This window comes from Amborella trichopoda, chromosome 13, assembly GCF_054954075.1.
Source record: "Amborella trichopoda isolate Santa Cruz 75 chromosome 13, AtrichopodaSantaCruz75HAP2 v2.0, whole genome shotgun sequence".
NCBI classification, from domain to species: Eukaryota; Viridiplantae; Streptophyta; class Magnoliopsida; order Amborellales; family Amborellaceae; genus Amborella; species Amborella trichopoda.
In genome coordinates, this window is record NC_142348.1 from 8210795 (window position 1) to 8228998 (window position 18204).

Sequence of the window (18204 nt, forward strand, 5' to 3'; positions counted from 1 at the left end):
TTGGCATCAAAACAACCTCAAATCCTCTCATGCTCAAAGTTCAGAGTTTGAATCCTAAGAGAGCTTTCCTTTTTCAAAAGTCTGTCCTTTTTTGTATTTTGATAGAAGCATTTAAAACGGAGAGAGAATGTATAGAACGAGACCATTTACCTTTAATACAAGGTGGTCACATTAACCTTGACCATTGAATGTGCCATTAGATGGTTGCAATTATTCCATCGACCAAGTTCAAACTTCAAGAGAAGTTTTTTCAAACTTTGTGATACATCCAAACTATCAAATTTCACATCAAATGGTTATAAGGAATTGTGACCACCTTGTATCGAAGGTAAATGGTCGCATTGTATACAATCCCTAAAAACAAAAGTAGGCGACTGTCACCATATTCCACTGCAAGTGGGCATCACGGTGTGACCAAGCTGCCATTACCTATTTGCTGTTAAAATATTGCACATAAATTATACATATTCTATTTCGTCCTTGATTTTATTTTTTTAAAGAAATGAGATTGCTTTGGTGAGTTACTCGGACTTGCCCGAGAAATTTGCCTTGGCCAGGGCGCAAGTACATTGGCTGAGTCGATTTTTTGAACCTTGATATGGAATATGAGTTTTGAAACACTTAGATCTTAGGGAAAATTACAAAACAACCCCAAGACCACACTTTCTATGCAACTAACCTCCAACCTAATTTTTTCTCTCATTTTTTTCTCCAAAACAAACTTTTTATGCAAATAGCCCCCAAGGGAGAAAGTTCATTTGATTTAGATGGAAATGCCCTTCCCATACATAAAAATCATTTTGGCTAGATTTAACGTTACCCCAGTAGCACATTGCCGGAGTGCACCATCACATTATCGGAGCACACAAGTGTCGGACCACCCTAAGACATTATCGGACCGAAACTGAGTATTGTCGGACCGCTCATTACATAGTGCTGAAGCCCTGAAATTCAGTAACATCTACTGCCGAGCCTCTCTTTAAAACTGCCAGACCACACTTTACGTAGTGCCAAAGCCCTACTGCCGGACCGCACTTTACATAGTGCCGGAGCCCTACTGTCGGACTGCACTTACAAGTGTTGGAGCTCCTATTTTGGTGGGATAGAGTAGAGAGAGGTGTGGGTAAGGTTTAGGCTTCTCTTTTTTTTTGGTTGGGGGGTTATTTGCATAGAAAGTGTATTTTGGGCAAAAAAGTGAGAGATAAAATTAAGTTAGGGGTAAGTTGCATAGAAAGTGCAGTCTTGGAAGTTTTTTGTAATTTTCCCAAATATATATATACTTTCAAAATTTTCTACAGCCAACTCACCACAAACTTGTATCATTGACTCGGGCCTACTCGGCCTCTGTACTATGGCAAGGCCGAGTCATCTCGGTCGAGTCTAAGAACCATGTTCCACATAAATTGGATGGCTACAAAAGTCAATATTTATCATTTCTGGGACATTTTACCTTCATCAAAGTCACCCTTTCTATTCTCCCACTGCATTACTTCTCTTTATATAAGGCTCCAACTTATTTGGTGAAGAGGCTTGAAGCCATGGTGAGAAACTTCCAATGGAGCAGATCACAAGAAAATAATAAATTTAATCCCTTCAAATTGAATGTCATGTCTTCCCAAAAGAGAGGGAGGGTTGGGAAATTACAAGTAGCCCATGAGTCTTCTTATTAAGTGGTGGTAGATGCTAAGTTATTAGAATAGTTAGTTATGGGGAGAGAAAATTATGGAGAAGTATGGCACAGACAACAATTGTTCATCACAAAGAAGCTACCCAAAGAATCCTCTACTTCAACAATATCGAAAGGGATTGAATTAGTGAGGGCGTTGTTCTTAGCTCACAACTAAAATATGGTTGGTGATGGTAGAAAGACTAAGTTTTGGTCCTCCAAATGCATAGGTGATTATCCATCAAAGCTCCAATTCCTAGAGTTATATGAACAATCTGCACGGAAAAACTCCTCTATTGTTGCATTTATATTTAGAGATGCAAACTAGGCAGTATGGGACATTAGATTTAATGTGCAAAGGGTGAATTAAACAATGAAACAACAATACACGACCTTTATGAAATTATGCAGCTACTTCTACTCTCCTAGAGGATATAATAGATTGATATAGAAACTAAATGATGGAAATGTGGCCTATCATGCCATTTTTCTCCCTGAAATTCATTTTTTTAATAATAGTACAAAAGCCATATTGAAGTATATGTGAAATTTCATGTGGTTAACATGCGACAATGCCATATATATTGATCCATTTTTTAGCTTTAATACGATTTATCACTGGAGGGAAAAACCCCGTATCACTAGAGGGAAAACCCAGTGGTGTGTTTGGATTCCTTGTAAATTGTGGAAATGCTTGGATGACATCCTATTATATGATTCATTAGTGGGTTAATGACAGGTTTAGCTCATTACAAATGATTAATAATTTGGTGACAACTTGTTAATCATAATTAGCTGAACTTAAGGGAATTAAGACATGAGTTATACTTGGATCTCAACTCCTATAGACCATGAATGTGAGTGTTACTAAATAAAGGTGTTTTATATAAAAGGAGGTCAACCCCTCTAGAAAAAAAAGAGAATAATAGAAAAGAGGTGAAAGAGATTCACCAAATAGTGCTCTCAAGGTTGTTTGTTACCGTATGGCTTGGTCTATAGGATTTGGTATAGAACCTTAGGTCCCTCGTGTGATTTAAGGACAGATCCGAGTAAGTTGTTTGTTGATTTCAATGTTATTTATTTATTATAAATTTTATTGGGACTAACACTAAACCTAGCGGTACTTCTTATGATTATATATCTCTAAGGCCAAATCATAAGGATAGGCATATATAGATTAACATTAGTAAGGTATGGTCGCGTAAGGTGCCACTCAAGGTGGAAGCTTTTATATGACTATTAAGCTTGGATATAACTCTTATTGAGCAGTTATGCATGAGAGGTATGATGATAGTAAATTGTTTCCTAGTAAAAGAGATGTTGAAATAAATGCTCATCTTTTCATACATTGCTCATTGGCATTATCAATTTGAGTGCCCATCACACCAATATGAATGTGGAGGCAGATTCAACGAATGTCATTAATTGGTGCAAAACCTTGGAGAATTGGTTTGAAATCAGATTATGAATGCGATCCTACATGGCCTTCATGGACATGAAGTTGTAGTCAACCATGTTAACAGGGAGAGAAATGGGATTGTAGAGGCTCTGGCTAGGTAGCTACTAGGCCTTTAGTGTAATCGTTTATTTTATTGCTTCATTTATTTTCTTCTTTCTTCATTTTCCTTCTTTTGCTTTTTACTCTTGTAAGTTTCATCTTCTCAATGGAATCTTATCATTAAAAGAAAAAAGAAAAAAACAAATATCGGTTTTTTTTTTTTTACTGTGAAATGTAGGCGAGAAGACTCGTTAAAATCTATTCCATCCCGATCTGTATTACCATCATCTTCATCATTTTAGCCTTTTCCCAATTATTTGGGGTCGGCTACATGACTCTTGATTCTCTATTATGCTGTATTAAAAGCCATATCCTCAGTGATGCCATAAGTCCTCATATTTTTTTTAACTACTTTCAACCATGTCCTTTTGGGTTTACCCTTTGCCCTTTTTCAATCCTTCCACTTGAACTAATTCGCACCTTTAACAAGTGTTGTACTTGGTTGGCATCATGCATGGTTAGCCCACTTAAGTCTACTATCTCTCATTTTATCACTTATTGGTGCACGCATAAATTCTCTTGAATAGATTCATTGTGAATTATATCTATTATTTTCTTGTCACTTATCCATCTCAACATCCTCATCTTCGCTATACTTATTATATGTATATTTATTTTTGTCCACCCAACATTCCGTCCCATAAAACAAAGCTGGTCTTACTGCTGTCCTATAGAACTTGCCCTTTAGCCACAATGGTATGTGTCGATCACATAAAATTCCAGTTGTACATCTCTACGTCACCCACCTAACTCTAATTTTGTATGAAACATCTTCCTCAATCTCTCAATTTTATTGGATTATCAACCCAAGATATCAAAAGTGGGGGTCTTTTTTGTATTTCTCGACCATCAATCTTAACTACTTTCTCGTCTTTATTATTATTATTATTAAATTTTCATTCCATATACTCTGTCTTAGTCAGACTAATTTTAAAACCTTTCGATTCTAGAGCATCCCTCCAAAGTTCTAACTTTGCGTTGACGTTGTGTCAGGTCTCATCAATCAAAACTATGTCATATGCAACTCATCCTGTAGGTGTCTAGTTAAGTCGTCCATAACTAAAACTAAGAGGTACATGCTCAATACTGACCCTTGATGTAGACTCTTTCTTTATGCAAACTCATTATTTGAATGATCAGTAAAGTAAGTTCCATAAAAATCTATGAGAAATTAGTCTCGGGAGAGACTTCTTTCTTGCATATCATTTGGCCAGGGGTTGGCTCAAATTCGCATAAGACCCAAAAGAAAAGAAAGCTTGTGCAATCAACAAGGAAAATAGGTGGAGAGCTCTTAAAAAGGCTTTAAAACAGGAAAAATAGGAAAAAAAAGAAAAGATAAAAAAGATAAAAAAAGAGAAACGCAACCAAGAAAAGCAAGTAACTAGAGGAGTCTGGGCAACCTATTAGCCCTTGAACTTTGTCGCATGGAGCATTCGATGTGGTTACAAGAACTCTAACCAAAATTTTCACCTTATTCTTATTTTCAAATTTGATTTCCCTATAAATGGATGCATTTGAGGAATATTTTGGGGATTATTCCTAAAATTGGACAATGATTTGGGGTGTAGACTAAAGTTTTAGGTTGTCCAATAGTTCACTATACTAGCGTGGCCCTCAGGGTTTAAGGTCATGAGTTGCAAGTTTTTGAGAAATCCGTCAGGGTATGTCTACCATTTACTTTTAAAATTTCATTTCAGAAAAGTATTTTGACAAAACTCAAACTGCATTATTCCAAAATCTTAAATAACCAGGGCATTATAATAATTAACCTAAGTAGCTAAAACCAAATTACAAAATACCTTGGTTGTAAGTATTTTTACAATTTAATAATTTAATGATCATTATCCCGTGACATAATTTAGCTTGAGCAATTTAAAAGAGCCAACTTATCCAAAGATCCCTAACTATTTACAAATTTCAATTTAGCTAATTTAAAAAATTTTAACCAAGTTTTTGAAGAGATGCTTTTATGAAACTAACGTATGTATCGAACTTTCTTTCAAGAGTCTTCCATGATTGGCCCTCCACTTCTTTTTCTCTTCTATCGATATCAATTTTTTAAAATCTGTACATCGATATCAATATTTTAAAATCTGTACAGATGGGGTTGATTGTTCACTCATCGATCTATGTCAAATCGTTGGATTGACAATTTGGATTGTCTTGATCGGTGTTCCAAAAATATAAAAAATAAATAAAACAAAATAAAATAAAAATAAAAATTTATAATGTTAAGTTTTATTGGACTTAAAAAATTAAATAATATAAAAAAATATAAAAAAAGAGGTTTTAGGAGTGAACTCAACCGAGACTCGTACCATCCAGAACCGGTCTCGACAAATTCCCATCCCAATCGACGATCCCGATGGGATATAGCCAGGATGTAAAACGCTGGTCCGGTGACAATTACGGTGTAACCTTTTCTCGAGAGCCTCCCATAAATACTCTTTCCCTTCGTCTCTGTCCACACGCCTGTAGGAACTGCACACATCTCTTTCTCTCTCTCTAGAGTGAAGACACCCCTTCTCTCTCTATCTCAAATAACCAGAAATGAGGCCTAAGTCTAATCTAGCTCTCTCTTAGATTAAGCCCTAGTTTCGTAGGTCCAGGACCCATAAAAATGGGTTCCTGTTTGAATCCATGTGCACATTTATTGTTGGTAAACAATAGGTGGAGGCTGAGCTATGACAATGTGTTCCCTTCTGGTTATTTCAGTCCAAATTGGTCCCTTAAAGTTTATGTATCAAAGCAGAGAGGCCTTCGGTTTTCGCCTAATGCTTCATATGCAAATGTTAAAGCCTCCTGGATAGTTCCAGATCGAGACAAGGCTGATGCATATGGTGGTTGGTTTTCTGATAGCATGCCAAAGGAGAAAAACCAACGAGGTGTTTTTTCTTTCCTTTCTTTTTTAAACTTTTTTTTTTTTTTAATTTGATGTATGATTTTTTTTACGAATCGTGGCATTTTTTGGCAATTCGATCAATTAGTGATCAGCATCATTAGTTTGTAAAGGAATTTAGGTTTTGAATGTGGCTTTTCGATTTTTAAAAAAGGCATATGTTCAGGAAAGATGGTATTTTGTGCTATGCCTATTGTTTTAGTAGTGATTGTGGGAGAAAATGGGTATTATGTTCTTATCCATTGAGCTGCCTAATATGACGTAGAGAGCTGTAGTGGAATTATAACAAGCTTTGTTTACAAAGTTAAGCTTGTAGTTTGGGTTATTTTTTCACTAATGGAGTGCAATACAATAGCTTGTTAGCTCATGGTAATTTGTCATCGCTTGGAAGGCCTTAATAAACCACTTTAATGTCGCAAACTGTATACAACATGTGAATGGGCATTATATTTGTAACAGATTTTCTCTGGAACATTTTTCTTGAAGTCCACCGAAGCTTACGCTTAACATGGTATTTGTCTCCAGGCTGGGGGTTTTGACAAATTATTTATTTTTCTTCTTTTACCCTTGTCAGGTATTCTATATGTGGGCATTGGGGCATCTGTTTGGATTTTGCTTGCTGCTTTGGCTCACTCTGCATTCTCAAGCAAAGGTAACAATTCAGCAGAAATTTATTTTATTTGGCAATATATTCTGATATGGGTACTTCCTTACATCTTAGACTGGTGGAATAAATACTCCAAGCTCTTTTCAAGCACAAGTTGTTTGTGTTTACATATTGAAAATCGATAACTAAAGTGAAGATCCGTGCTTATACAACTGATCATTATACTTCTTTCATGGGGAGAAGTGTTGGTATTACTTACCCAAAAAAAAGAAGTGTTGGTATTCTGCAGCTTCTTAGATTGATGACCATTGGTACTGCCATTTCTACAAACCTTTAACATTTCTTAGCCACATAGATATGCTCAGTGCTATTGCATGGTGTCGAGTCCCTCTCCTGCGAGCTTTTGACACTATGGGGCCTTTAGAGGTGGGAGACTTCTATTTAGTTTCCAGCTTTCTAGGATGCCTTTCATCCCACAACACATCACTTTTCATACTGACCTGTGAATTTATGATTAGTGTTCCAAATGCTTACATGGATTCTTCTATTTGAGTTTCATAGATTTATTGAGACACATTCCTACAAAGATTCTTCATGACTCTTCTTCTTGTTTATTAACCATTCATTCATTGGTTTAAAGACTTGATCGTCCTTTTTGTTTTGGTTTGGGTTAGACACTTGTGAACTTTGAAATGCCTATGGAACACAGGATCCAAGTTATGTTTCCATGCTTTCATCATTTCATACTCAGCAACTGTATATCGATTCAAGTGTCTTTGTTGTATTATATATATATATATATATATATATATATATATATATATATATATATATATATTATGGAGAAGTTTATATAGAGCCGAGGCTCTAAACAATTAAATTTGAGCCTACCTAAAAAATTTCACTAGAAGAGGTTGTTTTGATGCCCAAATATCCTCAAATTAATCATCTTGACATCAAGATGCATGGACATGAGAAAAAAATGGATTTCAAGTTTTGTAAATAGTATATTTTGTAACACATTTTTAGACCGTTAATTTTCAAGATTTTCAAGCTTTCATAGATTTGTCGATTTACACTATTTTTGAAGCTTTAAACTTTATAAATAAAGATGAAAATATATTTTAAAGCTATTACAAAGATTTCCAGTGTTGAAACCACATTTCTCGACACTATTTGATGGCTCCAATTTGATTGTTTAGAGCCTAGGCTCTATACAAACTGCACCCATATATATATATATACATGGAAAAATCTTCCCAATGATAGGCGAAAATGAATAGTGATTTAGCCTAGTCTCATCATCGTCCAAAGTTCATCACACAGTCACGATTGTCCGATAGTGCTTCATTTTTTATTTTTTATTTACAAATTGGAATGATATGAAATTTGGAGCGTGTGTACATCTTAGTGAGAAGCACTTAATAAAAAAAAAAAAAAATTGTGAAAAAATTGACCAAAATACCCCTAAAACTTTTCGGGGGTATTTTGGTCACCTGTTTTCAATGTAAAATATTTTTTTGATTTTTTCGTAGATTTGCCTGTTTTTGATGAACACACGCTCCAAATTTCAGGTCATTCGGATTTGTAGAAAAAAACTAAAAAATGAAACACTGAACAATCGTGACCGTGTGATGAACTTTGGATGGTGATGAGGGTAGGCGAAATCATTGTTCATTTTTGCCCATAGGCGTTTTTTAGTATCTTCCTATTACCACCACTTCCTGAAGACGATACTCTTCCATACGGTTTGCAACTATTTCTTGCCAATAAGAATATCAATATGAATAATCCTCCAAATAAATCTAAAGCAAAACAACCCATGGACTTGGTACCTTGCAATATGCCTGGGCCTCTTATGCCCAACTATCCCTCTTTGACTCTGACACCTATGTCACCTCTCAGATTTACGAACATACTTGAATATTTGATACAAACTCCTCCTCAAAGTCCAATACAAGCCCCTAGTCCGGCATTCTCTCCGGCAACATACCCAAATAGGCAAACCTCCACTGCTGCCAAATCGGTCTATATTGAAACAACATTCTTGTCCGATATACCCATCTCTGACAACCATGTTCATATTGTCCCAAATAAGCTTGCTCCCCTTTACCTTGTAAACCACTTAAATCCATCACACGGAGCCGAGACTCGTGAATGGTATGAATCCATTCTCATGGAAACTGGTTTAGTTACTATTGTTCACTTTTATCAAGGAACTACTAAATTATATGCTTATTCAAAATTTCAAATAAATAAATTACTTTCTTATGAAGATTGGGGGTGTAACCCCATACAAGGGAAGAAATTAATTAATCCAGAATTTCAATATAAATATTATAAATATGCTGAGTATTTAGAAGCCTGGCATAAGGTTTTCTCCTATCAAAATCCCAATAATACGCACTCCTGGTACTTACATTTCAAACTTCCTATTTGCAAAAGATTCTCAAACTGGTTTCGTCACTGGTTCTTATTATGGGGATCCCAGACACAAATCCTACCAGACTCATTCCAAACCCTTTAGACCAAATTTGCACAATATAATACTTGCACTGACCTAGATGATTTTCATTTTTATTTCATGGCCATCTACCAAATACCTTGGATCCTAAAATGGGATTATACCATTTCGGAGAATAATACACATAATTATGAGTACATCCCTAAACTGAGCAAAACCATCAAAATCAAATGGTGGGATATCTTTAGCACTGATCCTACCTCCTTTACCCTTAAACGAATACCTCCTCCGAGCAATACATTTGCCTCACAAGAGCATAATACAGTCAGCCTACCCACATTCTCTGCATACTTGAAAAAGATGAGACTCGCACATCCCAATGCTACTTTCGAAGAACTCGAACAAAATCTTCTCAATATCTTTGCCCCTGGTAATACATCACCTGCCACTTTAGAAGAGACGGTTCAGTCTGGCAACCCACTGTTAGAAGATTTTAGCCAGCGACCCGACCAATAATTGCGACCCGACCAATAGACCAACTCATCAGAAGACAAAACCTCAGCTTTATCTTTATTCGTGATATGACTAAAAGCAGATTCCTGCTTTAACTTTATTCGTGATATGACTAAAAGCAGATTCCTTTTTTATAACAAGACCCCAACTACAGTAACTCCTTACTCTAACGATCGCCACGTAGCGCCAACTACAGTGTCACACATTCCGTTTTGATTTGACTAAATATTTGTCACATCAATGCCTTTATCAATCCTTCGTCGACCAATGAGAAGCAACCACGTTCCCGACGAAACCCTGACATCTATGCGTCACGACCACATCCCTTCTCCCTTTGGCATCTTTATATCCCATCACCGACGCGTCCTTCAGCTTTACATCCTATCACCGACGCATCATCCTGCTGACAGCATAAGACAGCCTCCTTATCTCTTCATATGAGCAGCCAGCCAATGAGATCGATACCTTCATCACCAAGATATCTCTTCCTCCAGTTATAAATAACCCCTCTTACTTAACGCAACACAGGCTTTCACGAGGAATTCCTGCAGATCAAGAAGCACAGCCCAGACTGCTTTCTTGCTTTCTCTCTTTCTCTCTCTTGTTTTCTCTCCTTCTCTTCTGACAGTGGCTTAGTACTGCCCTAAACTCTGTATAAAGTACCGCATCTCAAGTCGGTAACCTCTGCTACTCTTTACTTTATGTTCATATATGTGTGATTGTAATTTGTCTACTCTGCCTTCTTACTGCCTTTACGAATGGCAGTCATTTTCCAGCCTATGTATTTGTAATAATCTGTAAGTGTGTAAGTTCTGCACTCTTGTACTTTCTATTTCTTCAATCAATATATGTGATTATTATGTTTCTCAGAAATGCAATTTAAGTTAGTATTTAGCATCAAAATTTGTAATTATAATCATACTTCTTGGATAGTCATAGACATATCTATTATTTCTGCCATCTTTATCATCATAGCATTCGTATATTATGTCAGTATATTACAACAAGTAATAGCGTACCATAGTCTAATCTTCCAATTTTGGTCATCTAGGTCAGTGCAAGTATACCATAAATGCGCAGGATCACCCTAACTTACTTTTATCTTAAAAATTGGAAGATTAGACTATGGTACGCTATTACTTGTTGTAATATACTGACATAATATAAGAATGCTATGATGATAAAGATGGCAGAAATAATAGATATGTCTATGACTTTTCAAGAAGTATGATTATAATTACAAATTTTGATGCTAAATACTAACTTAAATTGCATTTCTGAGAAACATAATAATCACATATATTGATTGAAGAAATCGAAAGTACAAGAGTGCAGAACTTACACACTTACGGATTATTACAAATACATAGGCTGGAAAATTACTGCCATTTGTGAGGGCAGTAAGAAGGCAGAGTAGACAAATTACAATCACACATATATGAATATAAAGTAAAGAGTAGCAGAGGTTACCGACTTGAGATGCGGTACTTTATATAGAGTTTAAGACAGTACTAAGCTACTGTCAAAAGAGAAGGAGAGAAAGCAAGAGAGAGAAAGAGAGAAAGCAAGAAAGAAATCTGGGCTGTGCTTCTTGATCTGCTGGAATTCCTCGTGAAAGCCTTTGTTGCGTTAAGTAAGAGGGGTTATTTATAGCTGGAGGCAGAGATATCTTGGTGATAAAGGTATCGATCTCATTGGCTGCTCATTTGAAGAGATAAGGAGGTTGTCTTATGCTGTCGGCAGGATGATGCGTCGATGATAGGATGTAAAGCTGAAGGACGCGTCGGTGATGGGATATAAAGATGCCAAAGGGAGAAGGGATATGGTCGTGACGCATAGATGTTGAGGTTTTGTCGGGAACGTGGTTGCTTCTCATTGGTCGACGTAGGATTGATGAAGGCATTGATGTGACAAATATTTAGTCAAATCAAAATGGAATGTGTGACACTGTAGTTGGGGCTACGTGGCGATCGTTAGAGTAAGGAGTTACTGTAGTTGGGGTCTTGTTATAAAAAAAGAATCTGCTTTTAGTCATATCACGAATAAAGTTAAAGCAGGAATATGCTTTTAGTCATATCACGAATAACGATAAAGCTGAGGTTTTGTCTTCTGATGAGTTGGTCTATTGGTCGGGTCGCAATTATTGGTCGAGTCGCTGGCTAAAATCTTCTAACAGTGGGTTGCTAGACTGAACCGTATCTTTTGAAGTGGCAGGTGCTGTATTACCAGGGGCAAAGATATTGAGAAGATTTTGTTCGAGTTCTTCGAGAGTAGCAATGGGATGTGCGAGTCTCATCTTTTTCAAGTATGCAGAGAATGTGGGTAGGTTGACTGTATTATGCTCTTGTGAGGCAAATGTATTGCTCGGAGGAGGTATTCGTTTAAGGGTAAAGGAGGTAGGATCAGTGCTAAAGATATCCCACCATTTGATTTTGATAGTTTTGCCCAGTTTAGGGATGTACTCATAATTATGTGTATTATTCTCCGAAATGGTATAATCCCATTTTAGGATCCAAGGTATTTGGTAGATGGCCATGAAATAAAGATGAAAATCATCTAGGTCAGTGCAAGTATACCATAAATGCGCAGGATCACCCTAACTTACTTTTATCTTAAAAATTAGAAGATTAGACTATGGTATGCTATTACTTGTTGTAAGATACTGACATAATATAAGAATGCTATGATGATAAAGATGACAGAAATAATAGATATGTCTATGACTATCTAAGAAGTATGATTATAATTACGAATTTTGATGCTAAATACTAACTTAAATTGCATTTCTGAGAAACATAATAATCACATATATTGATTGAAGAAATAGAAAGTACAAGAGTGCAGAACTTATACACTTACGGATTTTTACAAATACATAGGCTGAAAAATGACTGCCATTCGTGAGGGCAGTAAGAAGGCAGAGTAGACAAATTACAGTCACACATATATGAACATACAAGGTAAAGGGGAGCAAGCTTATTTGGGTCAATATGAACATGGTTGTCAGAGATGGGTAATTCCATCCTAGTATGCTTACGTGATACTGGACATAATAGATTTTCCGACTCATTACTCGAAATGGTTGAATCCAGTTTGTGTAGCGGACCTATTTATTTTAATTGTTTTCCTAATTATTCTGTATTACTTACAGATCCAAATATATTAAATGTTTTATCACTAAATTTGAAAACTCAGGGTTTTGATATGATGATAGGTTCCCAAAATATAGCGATAGTATATCGTCTTTATTACAAAGTAATGAATACTTTATGTCCCAATGTACTTCAAGTGGACACACGAGGACAAACTATATTTTTCCAAACCAATATGGAAAAATCCAATACTATTATACCAAAAACAATATCTTGGTAAGATATTATCTTACCACAAACATGGTCCATTCATAATGAAAATCAACCATCACAAACAACTATCCAAAATATCTCGGGTAAAATTATTGAACATACAGATGGAAATATCGAAATCCAATTAACAAATAATAGATATTTTCAAACAATGGATGATTCATCCATCTCTAGTATTTCAAGTACTTCTTCTTTCCGAAAACCAGAACCGGCAAGAAAATCTGTTACTACATACAACAGAATCCTCCAATCATAACCATTCCACCAACACATACTCCAATTACACCACAAATTGATGGACTAATAAGGACATCGGATAATATTATTATTCCTCAATATAAACAGGCTCAAGAAGAACCTGATGAAGCGGAATTTATTCAAGTACTACAACTTGAAGAAAAATTGGATAATGAATTTATAATCAATGATTATTTATCTCAAGAAAATAAAAATAGTATTTTGTAAGAACTAATCCCTCATTGAGGCAATTAAGATCAACACCTGAATCGACTAAGGCTAGAGTTTGGAATTCATATTCATCACTTATTACAATGGTTACTAATACAAACCATTTCTGCGTGATTACTCTATTTAATACATTTACTGATTTCCTCGTAGATGATTCGCATTGATTTTTGTAATCATTGGGATGATATGAGTTGAGCAAGTGGTCAAATTCAATGGCATCTGAATCAGTGTTTATTTCTGAAGTTCTATTATGAAGTTCAAGAATTTGAATTCTCTTTTTTAATTGAGTTACTTCTATCTTGACTGTATGACTGCCATTCGTGAGGGCAGTAAGAAGGCAGAGTAGACAAATTACAATCACACATATATGAACATTAAGTAAAGAGTAGCAGAGGTTACCGACTTGAGATGCGGTACTTTATACAGAGTTTAGGACAGTACTAAGCTACTGTCAGAAGAGAAGGAGAGAAAGCAAGAGAGAGAAAGAGAGAAAGCAAGAAAGAAGTCTGGGCTGTGCTTCTTGATCTGCGGGAATTCCTCGTGAAAGCCTGTGTTGCGTTAAGTAAGAGGGGTTATTTATAGCTGGAGGAAGAGATATCTTGGTGATGAAGGTATCGATCTCATTGGCTGGCTGCTCATATGAAGAGATAAGGAGGCTGTCTTATGTTGTTGGCAGGATGATGCGTCGGTGATAGGATGTAAAGCTGAAGGACGCGTCGGTGATGGAATATAAAGATGCCAAAGGGAGAAGGGATGTGGTCGTGACGCATAGATGTCGGGGTTTTGTCGGGAACGTGGTTGCTTCTCATTGGTCGACGAAGGATTGATGAAGGCATTGATGTGACAAATATTTAGTCAAATCAAAACAGACTGTGTGACACTGTAGTTGGGGCTACGTGGCGATCGTTGGAGTAAGGAGTTACTGTAGTTGGGGTCTTGTTATAAAAAAGGAATGTGCTTTTAGTCATATCACGAATAAAGTTAAAGCAGGAATATGCTTTTAGTCATATCACGAATAAAGATAAAGCTAAGGTTTTGTCTTCTAATGAGTTGGTCTATTGGTCGGGTCGCAATTAATCCTCCAAATAAATCTAAAGCAAAACAACCCATGGACTTGGTACCTTGCAATATGCCTGGGCCTCTTATGCCCAGCTATCCCTCTTTGACTCTGACACCTATGTCACCTCTCAGATCCACGAACATACCTGAATATGTGATACAAACTCCTCCTCAAAGTCCAATACAAGCCCCTAGTCCGGCATTCTCTCCGGCAACATACCCAAATAGGCAAACCTCCACTACTGCCAGGTATGGTACGCTATTACTTGTTGTATATATATAGGAAGATACTACAAAACGCCTATGGGTGAAAATGAACAGTATTTTCGCCCATAGGCTCGGCGCCATCCGATTTTTTGGAATGGTGTGGATTAAAGACCGTGACGGACGGGATTTTTTTCATGCAAAATTCACGCAAAAAATGTACAAGGACCGCCACAGCTCTCTTAGGCTTGTTGCGGTTTTTAGGCAAAACCGTCACTGACTTAGCATGTTCGTGACAGGGGCGAAACAATGTAGCAAATAGCCTATAGGGGGTTTTAAAACTTTTCCTATATATATATATATATATTTATAAAATAACCATGTGTGTCTCCATATTTCACTGAAAGGGATGTATTTTTGTACATCTCTTGCTCTCTCCCCCCCTCCATGTGTGTGTATCATTAGTTAAACTCTCTTCTTGATGAGGGAGCTAGGCTGGCAATTGGCTGGTGGGCACGGCTTGGCCCGGCCTGAAAAAATCAGGTTTGGGCCGCAAGTTATGTCTTGAGGAAGGCCACCACAGTTGGAGGGCCCATTTCCCCTTATTCTTCCCTTTTCTTTTAAGTAATGTATTTGGAATGGCTCGTCCGGCCATGATTGGGCTTGGGTCTGTTGTCTGCCTTATGGGGCCGACCTTAGCCTGGCTAGGGCCCGTGTTGGGCCATCCCAAGCCTGGACGATTTTCGGCCATAGACGGAGATATTCCTAGTGGGAGCTGTAACATTGGGTTTTTTATTCAAATAGAGATTCCCATCCTTTGTGACCATCATACTAGATTGAGGACATTGCTTTGGCTTATCAATTATATAGGTTCCAGCCATTGTTGTCATGACCAGGCCTGTGACTGAATCGGTGAGGTCACCGGTTGGGTCAGATCAGCTATAGATAGGACAGGTTCACCTGTTGACCGGTGGAATAATACAACAAATTGAAAGAACTATGGAAAATAAAATAAAAATCGGAAAAGGGGAAAATGCACATAAGAACTTTCAGATATTTCTTTTGCCTTTTTGTATTTTGTATTTTTACTTTTTAAGGGCTTCTATGAATTGTGAAAGCCCTCCAATTTCAAAACTGAAAATACAAAAAAAAAAGCACAAACAAACTGTCTCTCTCACTCTCTGCATTTTTTTGTTTTTCAAGGGCTTTTACTACTTAAAAATAAAAATGCCAAAAACAAAAATAAAAAATTAATTTTCTGTTCTCCTTTTTTTTTTTTTTTTGCATCTTCAGTAAATTCCCTTAAAATTTGAAACAAAAAATGGAAAACAAAAATGCACAAACAGTGAATTTCTTTTTTCATTCTCTGTTTTTTAGGGCTTTTACAAATTGTAAAGGCCCTTAAAACCGAAATGCAAAAAAATGAAATAAAACACAAAATGAAAGCCCTTCACTCTCTGTTTATTTTTCGTGTGTATTTCAAAAGCCATAGCGCTTTGAGTCATTAAGAAAAATAGGGGTCCGATCGGGTCCTTCTGGAAAGCGTTAGTGCCCTTGCTTCTTGCAAGAAAACAAATGCGCGTTAGTGCCGTTGCTTCTTGCTTTTGAGCTGTAGTTTGAAGGGCTTTTACAAATTTTAGAATCCCATCAAATTAAAAATCAAACGTACCAAAAAAAAAAAAAAAAAATCTCGAACAAAGTTTCAATTTTTTTCTTTTTGCATTTCTATTTTTTATGGGATTTTACAAATTGTAAAAGCCCCTAAAATAAATTTTATAAAAAAATGAAATAAAATTTGATCTATATATATATATATATTTTTTTTTTGCATTGTTGGTTTTACATTTTTATGACTTCTACGAATTGTAAAAGCTCTTCAAAAATAAAAAACAAACCGAAAACATAGAACTTTCATAGACAATTTTTTTTTAAAAGCACTAAATCCAAAACTGAAGAGTGTTAACTTTTTATTTATGTATTTTAAATCCAAATCAAAACGCAGAAAATAAAAAAAACACATTCTTAGGGTTTGAAGATTTCCTCCTTTTGACTGGATTTTGATCAGAAAAATGGCTGAATTTTGCCCTTAAGTCCTTAGCTTTTTTTGTTTTTTTTTTGAGAGAGAAATTTGCCAAATCCTTTTCCTCTCTAAGGTCTTTTTATTCCCCAATAAATCCTAAGCCCCCTTTTTTTACCAAAATTCCTGATACAAAATAAGAAAGGCCAAAAAACCCCCTCTGAAACCTTCTTTTTATTAAAAAACCAAAACATAGGACCACCTGTCCCTGGTTGCTTCAATGGACTAGTGAGTCCTGGGGCCTGACTAGGTTGAACAGGCACTGATTCACCGGTTCCCAGCTTGAACCTTCCGGTCCGATCCAGTGTTGACATTGTTGTTCCAGCACATTGTCATTTTTTATGGACTTCTGGCCACCTTGGATCACATTCTTACCATAGGAAACAAATATTTTCTATGCATGTCTAGAGGTAAAGGAAGCTATGACCTACCTTTTTCTGCATTGTTACCACACTTGCCTTTTTTGGATTTGTTCCTAAACTTGTTTTAGGCCTCCCGACTGCCTTCTAGGGTATATAAAAAGAAATGGATGACTTAGTATTTAAGAGTGTTCTGTGTTCATTTGAGTTGGTAGTTCCTTTAGACTTAGAAAATGCATCGTGGATGTTATAATTCTTTGGCCCTTTAGTTTCAATATGTATATCTACTTTGCTTGCAAATGGTCTAGTTCTCAATTGTAAGTTGGCAACTGATAGCTCTACTCTTAAGACTAGTTTTAGCGCATTTTCTGCTTAGTTCTTTTAGGCCTGTTAAACCTCAAGGTCGACAATTGCTTTGAGGGGAACATAAGGTAGTCTAGCATATGCGGTTTGACTAGAGATAAGGGAAATTAATATAAATATCCCTTGAATTCTGTGGTATTAAAAAATGTTCTGCAATTTTTCAAATTGACATGCATATCCCTTTTTTTGGTTTTCTTATTTTCTTATTTTTCTGGAAGATGCCCTTGGTTTGGAGCTTCGAATTCCAATTCTTTTTGTTTCTTTTTTTTGGCACCATACTCCATTAGGAACTCCAAGTTCCGAACCACATTTTTCATGAAAGAAGCAAGTCAGAACTTGGAGTTCTGAACTATATTTTCTTCGTGAGAAATGTAGGGTTGGTTTGAAACGTGGGGGTCCAGACGGTGTGATCGATCTAGAACTTCAAGTTCGGAACGGATGTAAAATACAACCCCCCTTAAAAAAAGGAGTATATTGTGCTCTCATAGGAGGATCCTCTAAACTTAATCACTCAAATAAATAAGTCATTTATATTGAAAATTTATTGACTTTTTAATTTATCATATTGTGATCGTAAAATGAACACACATCTGATTTGGTGT

The 18204-nt window shown here is 36.3% G+C and overlaps 1 protein-coding gene across 6 annotated transcripts in view; it reads left to right on the forward strand.

Moving 5' to 3' along the window:
• The first annotated feature begins 5692 nt into the window (after positions 1-5692).
• LOC18432527 (SLH domain protein) overlaps positions 5693-18204 on the forward strand; it is a 43377-nt gene continuing 30865 nt past the window's right edge. For 5 of the 6 annotated variants that reach the window (XR_016048674.1, XR_016048675.1, XR_016048673.1 and 2 more), the window contains exons 1-2: positions 5693-6109; positions 6698-6775. Coding sequence is in view for 1 of the 6 variants with exons in the window: in XM_006842630.4 (XP_006842693.2) it covers positions 5845-6109; positions 6698-6775 (343 nt within the window). In the remaining 5 variants the exon portion in view is untranslated. Of the gene's footprint in view, positions 6110-6697; positions 6776-18204 lie in introns of those variants that run through there. The other variant, XM_088857142.1, reaches the window with a different exon arrangement.